The sequence below is a fragment of the Chinchilla lanigera genome, unplaced genomic scaffold, assembly GCF_000276665.1.
Source record: "Chinchilla lanigera isolate Chin_1 unplaced genomic scaffold, ChiLan1.0 scaffold00104, whole genome shotgun sequence".
NCBI lineage: Eukaryota > Metazoa > Chordata > Mammalia > Rodentia > Chinchillidae > Chinchilla > Chinchilla lanigera.
This window is the reverse complement of record NW_004955505.1, coordinates 126,023-139,492: the sequence shown is the minus strand read 5'-3', so window position 1 is coordinate 139,492 and position 13,470 is coordinate 126,023. Positions and strand designations below refer to the sequence as shown.

Below are 13,470 nucleotides of genomic sequence, written 5' to 3'. Positions count from 1 at the left end.
GTACCGGGAATTGAACTCACGACCTTGTGCTTGCCAGGCAGGTGCTGTGCCACTGAGCTAAATCCTTAGCCCCCCATTTTTTTATTTTAAAAAGAATAAAAATAATAAAGAAAATTAGAAATGATCCAGAATTTAAAAAAACAAGATGATATGAATTCAACAATGGTTGTTATATTGTATATTGTTGTCTTCAAAGTAGTTGTTACCACATACAAGCATATAAAATTGGTCAAAAAATTAGACATTAACTGTTCCTTTCAATAAACCCGGCTTTGCTGTGCAGTTCAGGCTGGCCTTGAACTCACTTTGTAGCCCAGGCTGGCCTCGAACTTGCAGCGATCCTCCTGCCTCAGCCTCCTGAATGCTGGGATGACAGGTGTGCACCACCATGTCTGGCTACTCAAATTTTTTTTTCAGCTAGAAACACTAAAAGTTTGAGTTGGAAAATTTTCTGAGTAAGAAAGTCCTAATGCAAAAGAGTAATACATTCCATTTTGGTGGACATTATCCATCCCTGGACCTTCTATACTAGAAAAACTCAAAAATATATTCTGTTCAATTAATTTTGACTGTATTACTTCTTAAATGAAATATAAGCTTTCTTAATTTAAAATAAACTATACCAGAGAAAAGCGGTATTTCACCAGTTATGTGCTCACTGGTGACTTAGCATGAAGTCCTTCAGATTGTACCTTTGAACTTACCCGACACTCTTGTGCTCTTATATGTGGAATTCTTTTTCGTCCTTTATTTTTACCTTTACCCTTGGTTTCCTGCCGTCAGTTATTCTTCCAAGCAGTATAGCTTTTTAGAATGGAGACTAAAGGTGGAGAGCGTGCTCACTGGCCAGGGCTCTGCTGAGCTCCCCCTTGAATAATGTCCTTGGGTTTCTGTCAGGACATCTCTAGCGTGTAATTGGGCTGCATGCACACTTCTTTTGTAATCTGAATAATTCTTTTCACTTTTTTCTTGACTTTATTATAGCTTATCCACAACAGTGTGGGCAGGTATTACAATGGCAGTAATTCTTGATTTAGTGGCTTTTTTTCTTCCTTTGTAGATTCCAAATTGAGTTTAAAATAAATTCAGATTTTATTCACAAATAAAAATAAAAAGTATAAACCATATTTTGTTACTTTGCTGTCACTTGGGGGTTTAGTGATGCTCATTTTATTTAAAGCACACTCATCAAATAAGAAAAATATAAACTATATTAGTACTTCGCTATAATTTGGGGGTTTATTGAATATTTATTTTGTTTAGAAGCACACATAGCAAATAACTCATTTCAAGCATGAATATGAAAAAAAACTATACCAACACGATGTGTAGGCCACCTTGCTGTGTCCTTCCATGGAGCAGCGGGGAGGACAAGAGGACACATCGAAGAGGCAAAGTCAGCCAAATGCATCCTTTTTATCAGGAACACACTTCCGTAGTGACAGCTCGTCCCCTGTGGAGGTCCTGCCTCTCAGCGCTGTTGCTTCTGGGAATAAATTTCTAACACGTCCTTTTGGGGACACAGGCAGGCCACACCAGGAAGGAAAGCCAGTTGTCGTTTTCTTCTTCAGAAGTCTTGTAATTTTTCATTTATGCTGAAACGAACTTCCTAGCAAGCAAATTTCTACAGCAGTATAAGCAGATACGATTTAAAAGCAAACACAAGCGTATTTTATGTCTTCCCCTATAGGCGCGTGCTTCCTCCTCCCCCGTGATTCTTGTTGGCACGCATTTGGATGTTTCTGACGAGAAGCAGCACAAAGCCTGCATAAGCAAAATCACCAGGGAACTCCTGAACAAGCGAGGGTTTCCTGCGATTCGAAATTACCTCTTTGTGAATGCTACTGAGGAGTCTGACGCTTTGGCAAAACTTCGAAAAACCATCATAAACGAGAGTCTTAATTTCAAGGTAACGCGATGTGATGGCTACTGTAGACTGGTGGGTGGACATAATTTATTAATTCTCACGTTGTGCCACTGCTTAGAAATGTCAGCAGTCTTGAGGCTAATTATCTTAAAATTGTTTTTTAATAACTCTTAGAATTATTAAGGTACTTTCAGTTTAAAAATTACTTATGCCATACCTCATTTGTAATTCCTAGAAAAAAGATTAAAAAATAACTGTAGAACCCTGAGAGAAACTAAGAGAATGTTTCTAGAACACCAAGAAAATATTTCGGAGATGGAAACACATTTGACGCAGTTCTGTCCCAACTTCCTGTAGTGTTGATTCAATCCTAAGTATGAAAATGAATACTGGGGTCATAGGTTCTTTTTTCTTTAACTATTATTTTTGTCTCTTCTTTCTCCATCTTCTCCCTTTTGGGGGGGAGTTCAATTTTATACCCTTCTGAGCACCTCTTCATGTCTCTTTGCCCTATGACTCCCATACCAATTTCTTCCTTCAATATTGTGAGACAACTCTTTCGCTGAATTGTCAAAACCATTAATTTGGCTTTCAGCAACTTGTAAATAATTACTTAAGTCATACAAACTAGTCATTTGTCTTTCTAGGACTTAACGTTTTAAATTCCCAGAGTTCCCTTTTGGTAGGCCAAATATTTATAAAACACCAAGCCAGTGGTCATTGGGGAAAACACTTTAAATGCTTGCAGGAAGTTGTCTTTACTGGACTCTGGTGGGAGCATGGTGTAAACTCTGATAGAAGACAAAGGGTGGCTCAAAATGGTGGATGTCATGGTGGATTTCGTGTAGTTTCTGTTGGCTTAACTCATTAGAACGAATTATCACAGTCATGATTTAGTAGAGTCCTGTTAGCCTAGACAGTTCCAGTATAATTATTAATAGTGCCTCACTCCACCTCAAAAGCATTCCAGTTTGGATGATAAATTATATGGTTGCCCTGGTTATAACTCCATGTTGGCCAGTTAGCTTAGTTCTGTTCTACTGCCACAGACTATGCTTATGTCCAAAACCCAATAAGCCACTTTAAAATGTATTGGTCTTTGTGGTGTCCAGGGAAAGAATGTGCTTGTATCTTTCAAAACACATTTATTATGATACTGAAAGGCCTTATTGATGGTGGATTAGTAGTGGCATTTTATAAAAGAACAGCATTATGTTCTTGAAAATTTTCCTACTCTCTTATGGGATGTATGATTAATATGACTTTTTAAAAAACAAATACACACAATTCATTCATACCATTAATCTGTTTATCCAGGTAGTTTTCCTTTGAGTCTGTACCTGTGAATAACTTTGTTGCTACTTAGAATATTTCAATAGCTGTTCGTTTTCTCTTTGCTGTCAAAGGGGGTATGGTATTTTTTTTAAAGATCTCTTTGGAGGATGAGCTTGTTTTGAAAAAAGCCTGAATTTAATTAAAGCAAAATCTACAGATGAAGTGGTCAGTTCATTAAGCTGCATTTCTATTGCTTTTGTCTCATCGCAAGATATGACTGTCAATCAATAACAGTAGGTTTCTTCTGCATTTATAAAGAAACTTTGAAGACAACTCTATGCAGGGGAGGAAAACTGCTTTGAGAAGTGAGAGTGTTATTTAATGAAAGGTATATTGCTAGTGGCTGCATCCTTTTGGGATATTTATTTGAAAACCCATTGAACTACTTTGCAAAATGGCGATTTCTTGAGAAGACCCAGGGCCAGTGAGCTTGCTAAAATGTGCACATTCGTTCCTCCGTTAGCTATCGGTCTGTCTTCATGTAGCAGCTTTTGGTCTGTTAGAGACCATCATTTAATCGTGGCTCTTTTCGAATCTTTTCCTGTTCTCATAAACATGTGTCTTTATAGATGTTTTGGAATGAAAGGGTGTTGTTGTTGTCGCTGCTTTGGCCTGCCTAATCAAGCTAAAAGGCGATAAGGAGAGCAGGACCAAACTGAGGTCATGCCAGCAATACCCCTGTCAAGCCTAACCAGCCCACTGTCAGAGCAGGCATCTTCCCTGGCCCGGGGACCCAGCCCTGTGAGATTCATCCCCTTTCTGTTTGAATTGCTTTCTCTGAAGCCTTCAGAATTTACTTTTATATGTGAATTTTCTTCCCTGGGTTAAGACATACTCTTCAAATTGAAGTTCTGTTTTATTTGAATTTATAAATAACAAAGAAGAGGACTATGAGAAGTGGGTGTTAGCTGAATTACATTTAATTTTCTGAGGTGAGGGGTATATGAAAACATTTTTTTTGAATGATTATTTACAGGTAAATAGAACTGATGGTTAAGGCTATTGTAGATCAGGTTCCTTTGTGCGTTAGCTTCCTATAGGAAGATAGCAAGTTAAATTTTTGTGTTTGTGTGTGAGTAAGACCCAGTTTCTATTTGTAATAAGCTTAAGAATTTAAGTTGTAATTCTAGGTACTGGGTAAAGGTATTTCACAGGTGAAAAGGAAATACAATTTTCAGGGATTCAGAAATGGGGACAGTTTGCCATCTGGTGGTTCTTGAGGGTATTTTGGTTGCTAGTGTGAGAGTTGCATTTCTATGTAAAATTAGATTTTCAAAGGAAAAACAGGTATGGAAAAGATGTTTATTATAGATAGTTTCATTTTAAGACCATTCTTTTAAAATCTTATTTTAATTGATAATGATTACATTCAAAGTGGGACAGATCAATGATCATCCTTGTATGTCAGAATCATTGGTGTTTAGATGATTTTTCATTTTCCCATGGTCAGGATTTCATGAAAAAACATAGTTGGGTAAGTATTTCATGTGTCCAGGTTTAACTGTTGATATTTACAGTCTACCAACACACAAAATTTGACATTTTACCTCTGGGTGTATTTTTATCTAATAAAAAAACTAAAAGTATCTTGTAATACTTACTCTTATGTTAACAAATCTATTACACACGAGCTTAATGTTTTGGAAAATAGAAAAATATTTTTATGGTGAGTGATTTATCTTAGTTTTTGTCCTGCAATTTCTAGATAACTAGATAAATATTTCTATGCTACTTTATTTGATGTTTCCAAATGGGCTTCTGTGTCTATACTTTTCTTCAATTTCATCCTCTAATTACAATTCAGAGATCTTTACATCTTATTTTGATTTTAGTACAAATATATTTCTGCATAATATCATCATTCGTGTTTAAATTTAGCACTGAATTTACCCACCACCTCACAAATGCATAATTAAAATAGATGTTTACAGCTTTTTATTGTAATTTCATAGATCAGAGATCAGCCTGTTGTGGGGCAGCTAATTCCAGATTGCTACGTACAACTTGAGAAAATCATTTTAGCAGAGCGCAAAAATGTGCCAATTGAATTTCCTGTAATTGACCGGAAACGATTATTACAACTGGTAAAGGAGAACCAGCTACAATTAGATGAAAATGAGCTTCCTCATGCTGTTCATTTCCTAAATGAGTCAGGTTTGTATGTTTGTTTCATATTCCTTTTGTTCAGAGCTTGGTTGTAAATATATCTGAATCTTGTATGGAATCTATAAATCATCGTCTTGAAGCCTCCATCATGTCATAAGATAATACATTTAGAAATCATCTAAGGACAGTGTAGGAACGACTCTGTGAGCAGGAGTTAAAACATGTTGGTTTTAGAACATAGCTTTGCTACTCAGGAGAAACCGAACTTTTAGCATAGCTATGTCCTTTCATAGTACCAGTGGATTTAGTGCCTGTGGAAGTTATGTTTGTACCATCAAGGAGAACTATTGCGATGGTTTGACTGGGCCATGCAGAACTGATGGTTGTCTGAGATGCCACAGCTCCTAGATGGCAGGTCTCACTCTGCTGCATCACTTATTGGTCCCATAGTGAAAATATTCAAACCAACTCCACTGCTTATTGGGTCCGTGATCATTGTCATCTTGCTAAAAGCATGTGAGTTGATCTTTAATACTAGAATAAATGGCTGGGAAGCTGTTTTTGATCCCTGCTTTCAATAATATGGAAAATATCTTCAGGTGGATTCAAATCTGTTCCCTTTTGCCTTTATTGTAGTTCAGTTTTGGTGAGATATGTTGTGTTTCTTATCTGTATTGAAAATAGGGTGTGTCTTTTTAGGGCATCTTTAAAAAGTAGCGTGAAAATTACGAATTTCTATTTTTTGTGAATACATGATCTTCAGTGCATGTCACTATCTCAGACATTCTTCTAAAGGGTCAGTTTGTATAGTTCTTTATAACATTAAGTATTACCTTTACTCGCTCTAAAGCTTCTGGATATTTTTGTGTTCCGGATTCCATGTTTCACTGTTTGATGATTTATTTATTATAGGCGTTCTTCTTCATTTTCAAGATCCTGCATTGCAGTTAAGTGACTTGTATTTTGTGGAACCCAAGTGGCTCTGTAAAGTCATGGCACAGGTTGGTGTCTTACATTTTGGGGGCCTGGGGTTCTTCTTGGAGAGCAGGAAAGGTGGCGTCCAGAGCACTGAGCATTTTAGCATTTGTAGCATTTAGTTAGGGCAGCACCTGCTGTAAATGTAGTGAACTGTGCGATACTGCGTATAGACAAGTGCTTAAAGAGCTTTGTGGAAGAAGGGAAGATATCTTCAAATTGACTTTCATGTCTTTGTTTCCAAGCCCCTGATGTCTATACCACCTTCTTCTGTGCTGCTTTTTTAGATCCTGATGCTTTCTTTGGTTTGGTTACTAATGTAAATCAGTTTAATAAAGGATTTGTGAAAATCTTTGGGGCAGCCACATACGAAAAATTTGAGTTGATGAGTTCACGAATCCTCTACCTAGGTAACATGAAGGGGTTTTTTATTCTTAAGTGAAATGGTCTGAGCTCCATACACCTACACTTTTCCAAAGTTCAGATGGTGGTAATTATATATATATTCTGCTTTATGAAATCATTTTCTGCACATGAAAAATAATTGCTTCTCCCAGAGGTTGTCTATTACAAATGAGACCATGTTAATTACTTCAAATAATTCTTCTTTACAAGTTTACCAGGAAAACCACTCGAGTAGAACACACTAGTTTAGGATTTTTCAACGTTAGCAGTATTGACATAACTCATGATTGTACATTGTAGAATGATACGAGAATTTTTGGCCTGTGCTTTTTAGATGCTAGGTGAATCTTCCCAATTATGACAAGTAAAAATGTGCCTGCACATTGCCAAACAGTGCTGGGGTGCAAAATCACCCCTGTTGAGAATCAAGATGTCTCCCGTAGTCATGAGCCATGGCGAGCTCAGAGAGGGCACCTCCATTGTGTGTACCCCAGAAGGTATTGTGCTGATAAGCACATTTTATGGTTTTGCATGTGGTTCCTAATGCCTGAAGTGATTATATGTTTAGATAATAGAACTATCTCATCTGATTAGACCATAACACTAATTAAATTGCCTCTAATGATCTTGTATACTAGCTCCTGAATTCTATTTAAGGATAATAAGGATGCTGTTTTGAAGAGGAAATGCAGTTGAGGCTAAATCCTCTCCCATGGCACTTGAGAGCATATTGAGACATTATTGTAACTGACATTTAATTGTGATGATCAATTTTTACTATTTTGGTGGATATTTTAAATTAGATTGTTATCCTGAACATGTGCCATTGAAGTGAGATCGTACTCATTAATGAAATAAGAAAGCCAATAGAATAATGTGGTCAAGGGCACAAACTTAGAGTCAACTTGGCCTGTAATGAAATTTCTTTCACTTACCAGCTAACATTTCTTTACATTTTCAGCCTTTAATTTCTTCAATCATAAAATAAAGAGAGTAAAAAATATTTTCTTTTGTCCTGCCTTCCTAGTTCAGTGTAAGTGAGTGGTAAATGTTAAGTAATTTTATATTTGATCTAATGTGGTGGTTTAGGTATGTTATTTTAGGAAATTAAAGAATAAAAGTTCAAATCCTAAGGATGTACTCGTAGTGTTGGCAAATGTGTCAGGGGTGGAGTTGAATAAAAACCACACATACAAAGATGCACGCAGCATAGGAAAGGGACCTTTAAATACACCCTGAAGCACTTCTTGTACAGCAGCTATTAGAAATCCTATAGGCAACAAAAGGCTGAAGTTGCCTCCAAAAGTGATGTTTCCGTGTGACCGAAACATTTAAAGTTGTACACAATTTTGATGGGTGAACAGACCATGCACAGTAGAATGAAGAGTTTTGGATTGGAGCCATCTTTTTTAGAACAAAATCATATTTCCACTATGATTGAAACAAAATTCCTGAAGAGTCTATGCAATTAAATTGAAACTCTAAAGTTCTTCTCATTAGCATAGTTAGAATAGCGCCGTGCTAACATAAGGGAAAATTAAATCAAGAATTTGAGTAACTTAAAGTTATTTTGAAAGACAGAGTTGAAATGCCAGTAAAATAATTTAAATTTCTTATTAATCTAAAAATAATGACCATCTTTTTTATATATGTTGATAAATTGAAATACAATGCCATCTTCACTTAGGCTTAAAGAGCACGAAAACTATAAATAACTAAGTGACAACAAGACTTGTCTGACAGCCATCAGCCAAAATAAATAGGGATATTCTCCCTCCATGCATCACTAAGACAAGGGCAGGAATACGTTCAATGTTTCAATCAATGTGCAGAACTCTAATGAGCCCACCTACTTTCTCTGTGCCTTGAGCTGTTAGGTCACTGAACTTATTAAAGAAGATTGAGTCGAGGAAGGGGAAGTTTGCATAACTCATCTAGCTGTGTGATGGAAGAAATATCAAAGAGACCTATTGAATTAGGTGGAGCATTAACAAGCTTCTGTGGCAATTTAATCTTGATAAAAATACATGCGAGACATGCTTAAAATTTTTTCTTGACCAGTTTTGCACGCTTGGATTTGGTAATCAGAATGACTGATCTGAAAACAATATGTAGTATAAGAACCACTGTTGAACTCCTACCATCTTGTATGGTGACGCTCTGCATCATTTCCAGTGTTTCATTTTCTTTCTTTATTTATTTACTGTTTTTTATTTGTTATTTATTATTTTATTTGTTATTTATTCTTATTTATTTATTGTTTTTTACTTGTTACTGTCTTTGATTGTTGGCTCCATCTTACATTCTTATGTCTGGTGGACTGAGCAACGTCGTTGAAGATAACAGTGTGTAATATAGCAACCGCTGTAAATTTCTATCATTTTGTTTTGGTGTCATGTATCTTTTGTGCTGTTTTGATTTTTGTCTTCATTGTTGTTTTGTCTGTTTTTTAATTTTTAAAATTCAAAAAAATACATGGGAGAAATATAAGGAGTTTGGAAACTCCTTTTTCCTAAAATAAAGGCGTAAGTTAGCCATATAGTTTGTTTGAAGAAACCTTTTAAAGGTGATAAAATTAAGATAATATTTCAGATTTTATTGCCATATGGGAACTTGGAGGCCGAAAACACGAAGAATTTACTGTTTCTGTCTCTTCGGTGGGTGGACTGAGTTTGGCTCAATAGTTTTGACATGGTTCAGGCCCTTGGCTTTATGCGTGGAGCCAGCCTGGCAAGTCAAAGGAGGCTACACTCCCACTTTTGGTAGAACTGGGGCTTCTCCATGTGGCCCTCCATGTAATTAGGTTGGGACTTCCTTACGGCACTATGACTCCGGTAATTGGACATCTTTCATGGTGGTGGACTACCAAGAGAAAGAAATGAGAATTTGCCGGTCCTCTTAAAGGCTAATACCAGAACTGACAGAATATGTATTCTGTATTTACTATGTTCCAGATAGGGTTCTTGTGCTGGAGTTATTTTGCTGGATAATATAAATTATAAAATATACATACCTAATGAATAAAGTTACGTTTGTACCATATGCTCTTTGTATGATTTATACTTTCTTTTTTCACTTGTATGGCAATCAAAGAGGCAGACACCTTTGTTATCTCATTTTCCAGAGAGGGAAACTGTGTCTTCCAGAAATTAAATGTTTTTTCCAAAGTCACATAGCTCGTAGCAGAGCCTGGATTTGAACTTAGTTTCTTCTGATCCAGAGTCAGATTTTCAACTGTTATGACCATCAGAGCTCAAAGTAGGGGCTGTGTGCTAGAATCATCCAGGTTGGTTTGAAAGGAGCACGTTCTTAAGCTTCACCCCAGACTTTCTGGCCAAACTGCAAATGTCATCCAGCGAAATGCAGTAGTTGCCCTGAGAATCACTAGCCTGTACTGTCTGGCCTCTCCTCCCAGCGATGAAAACCTCTCCTATTGTATAAATGTCAAGTAATATTTCCACAGCAAACCTGTAGTAATAACAGTCTGGGATATAATTTCCCTGAGAATATTTTAGTGAGGAGACGGCAGTATGAATGTGGTGGATTGGCTTGATCTGTTAATTGGAGCTAGGGAAATCTTGAGATTCACTGTTTTCTGAGGCTCCTGATAAAGTCTGATCTGAATGCACTTCCTTAATTTAACAAATGTTTTCAGAGGACGGATGTCCTGCTGAGCCTCTAGGCAACTCGGCTGCAATGGAAATTAGATACTATGTTGTACTGGACAAGCTGTTCCGATTGCTTTCGCTGAGATATACATTTGAAACATTTCAGAAGATGAATCCTAGTGATTATTTATGAGTTTATATCTTTCAGATTCTGACAGTAAAAGTGGAAGGCTGTCCAAAATATCCTAAGGGAATCATTTCACGTAGAGATGTGGAAAAATTTCTTTCAAAGAAGAGGAGATTTCCAAAGAACTACATGACACAATACTTTAAACTCTTAGAAAAATTTCAGATTGCCTTGCCAATAGGGGAAGATTATTTGCTGGTTCCAAGCAGGTAAAATAAACTTTAAAAATGTAATTTTTCCATGTCGATTCATTATATATTATTTCAATTGTTAAAGTAACATTGATGTATAATAGTTGTAGTAAATATTTTTTGCCTGGTTTTTTAAATGTTTTACTAAAGTACAGCATGTATTTTTAATGAAAGCATTGAATTTGACACTTAAAAGAGATAGTAAAGGGCTTACTAAATCTATGTGATTTTTGTTTGGCTTACCACTACTTAAATTATTTAAGAAAGATAAACCATAAACAATAGTTTGTGTGTGTGTGTGTGTGTGTGTATATCTATATCCTTACATGACAATGAGAAAGCAATATTAGGGAAGGTCTTGGAAAATACAGCAGTGGATTTTCAACAGTTTTGAAAGAACTTGTGACATCACAATGCAGGCCTAAGTTTTACCCTTGTATTGTGGACATTTTTATTGCTTTATAAGCAACTAGGATATGTTATAAAGTAACCTGGTGCTCAAAATGCAAATTATATTGATTGATAGATGACAGCTAGTTATAAAAGCAGATATAACATTTTCTGAGATATCTAATTTTTCATTTTTACACAATCTTAATATTTGTGTATAACTAGTTGCAATAATTTATTAGCATATATAGGATTACTAAAAAACTTAATGCATCTACTACATTGGAGCACACATTAGAATTGATTCAGTGACCACTGAATTTTTCATGTATGAAGTGTGTATACCAAAAAATATTCCTAAAAAAGTAGTTTTCTTAGAATAGTTAATTTCATTGATTTCAAAAAGTAAAGCACTTCGATCAACATAGTTGGGTGTTTCTTTCCTTTTTTAGTTTGTCTGACCACAGACCTGTGATAGAACTTCCCCATTGTGAGAACTCTGAAATTATCATTCGACTATATGAGATGCCTTATTTTCCAATGGGATTTTGGTCAAGATTAATCAATCGGTTACTTGAAATTTCACCTTACATGCTTTCAGGAAGAGGTATGCATTTAATGAAGGCACTATTTAGAAAAGTTAAGGAGATAAAAATTTATGTATTTACTTGTTTGAGAGGCTACTGAATTAAAAAATAAACCTATAAAACCTCAAAGTAGTCTACATGAAGATACATAGGCATAATTGAAGTTATGCATTTTATCTGAAAGAGAATCCCTCAGCTCCTTACACAAGCCCATTTGTTCCTATTTTAGATACATTTCCAACAGCTAAGAATAGCTTTCTTTCTGAGCCACAATAAAAAAGGAGCAATAATTTTAAAAGGTGTGATTGCTAGAAGTCATTGATTTAACATACACACACACACACACACACACACACACACACACACACTCCACACATACCAAGGGAAAAAGAAATGACCACTGCATGATGAGGGAACTTTTATTCAACAAATATAATAGGACCTAGCCCATTCAGGGTATGGACTATAATATCTCTGTTATGTTGCTGAATATCTGAGAGATTTACAGGACAGAATAAAAAATTAGTGTGTATAATGAATGCTGGCTCTTTGTTCTAGAATAAAGAAATGTCTTAATATTCCAAAACAATACCATTTTTTTGTTTTTAAGAAAGCTTCATACAGGTGCTACTGGTTTCTGAAATAAACCTTACGTTGCTTGAAGTTTTGATTCTCTTTATTCACATAATAATCATGTTACACTACTTATCAGCATGCACCTGAATTGTATCTTAGGTAGTCTATGGGCATTTATTTTATTGCAAAATCAAGGAACAGATATTTCACATAATATTTATATAGATATGAATGATGATCTATATCATAAATGACCTAATACTCTCATGCAAAACAAGTCTGTTTGTATTCCAGTTACTTTGGAGCGGGCAGTGAGTGCTTTCTTTATGCAGAAGTTAAAACTAACAGATCTGTTTGGATCCATTTATACTTCTTTCAGAACGAGCACTTCGCCCAAACAGGATGTACTGGCGACAGGGCATCTACTTGAATTGGTCTCCTGAAGCTTATTGTCTGGTAGGATCTGAAGTCTTAGACAATCAACAAGAGAGTTTCTTAAAAATTACAGTTCCTTCTTGTAGAAAAGGTAAGAAAATTAATTCAAAACTTTAAATTGTATCACTAAAGAAATCTAAATTAAAGAAAAAAACAAAAACCTTTCCAGAGCTGGGGGTGGTGGCCTGTGGCTGTAGTCCCAGCTGAAACAGGAAGATCACTTGAACCAGGAGTTTAAGATCAGCCTGGGCAACGTAGTGAGAAGCCCCTTCTCAACAAAACAAAACATCAGAAAACACAACTTTGCAGTTTCTCTTTTTGGCCTTTGTGGCCCCGTAAGGTTGATGAGCTCTATTTGGAATTGTGTAGGCTGTATTCTTTTGGGCCAAGTTGTGGACCACATTGATTCTCTCATGGAAGAATGGTTTCCTGGTTTACTGGAGATTGATATTTGTGGGGAAGGAGAAACTCTGTTGAAGAAATGGGCCTTATATAGTTTTAACGATGGCGAAGAACATCAAAGAATCTTACTGGATGACCTGATGAAGAAAGCAGAGGAAGGTATGTAACTTACAAATATTTTTAAGGGGTCCTTTGCTATCTGTAAAGTGACTTTTATAATTTAAAATTATTCTTATCCATAAAGGATGAGTTAAAAGAGAGTATGCTCAATTACAATGTCAATTCATTGTTATTACTAACCAGATCCTGTGTTCTGAATTTGAGGGTGTGGGGCTGGGGATTTAGCTCAGCGGCAAAGCGCCTGCCTGGCAAGCGCAAGGTCGTGAGTTCGGTTCCCGGTACCGGA

General features: G+C 36.0%; 1 protein-coding gene across 1 annotated transcript in view; it reads left to right on the top strand.

The window, feature by feature from the left end:
• Positions 1–13,470, top strand: part of Lrrk2 (leucine-rich repeat kinase 2) — a gene marked incomplete at its 5' end in the record, with an annotated part of 132,600 nt that overhangs the window by 77,431 nt on the left and 41,699 nt on the right. Inside the window, 7 exon segments of the mRNA XM_013505951.1 lie at positions 1,691–1,909; positions 5,155–5,356; positions 6,221–6,309; positions 10,505–10,692; positions 11,517–11,671; positions 12,607–12,753; positions 13,032–13,223. Coding sequence (XP_013361405.1) covers positions 1,691–1,909; positions 5,155–5,356; positions 6,221–6,309; positions 10,505–10,692; positions 11,517–11,671; positions 12,607–12,753; positions 13,032–13,223 — 1,192 coding nt within the window.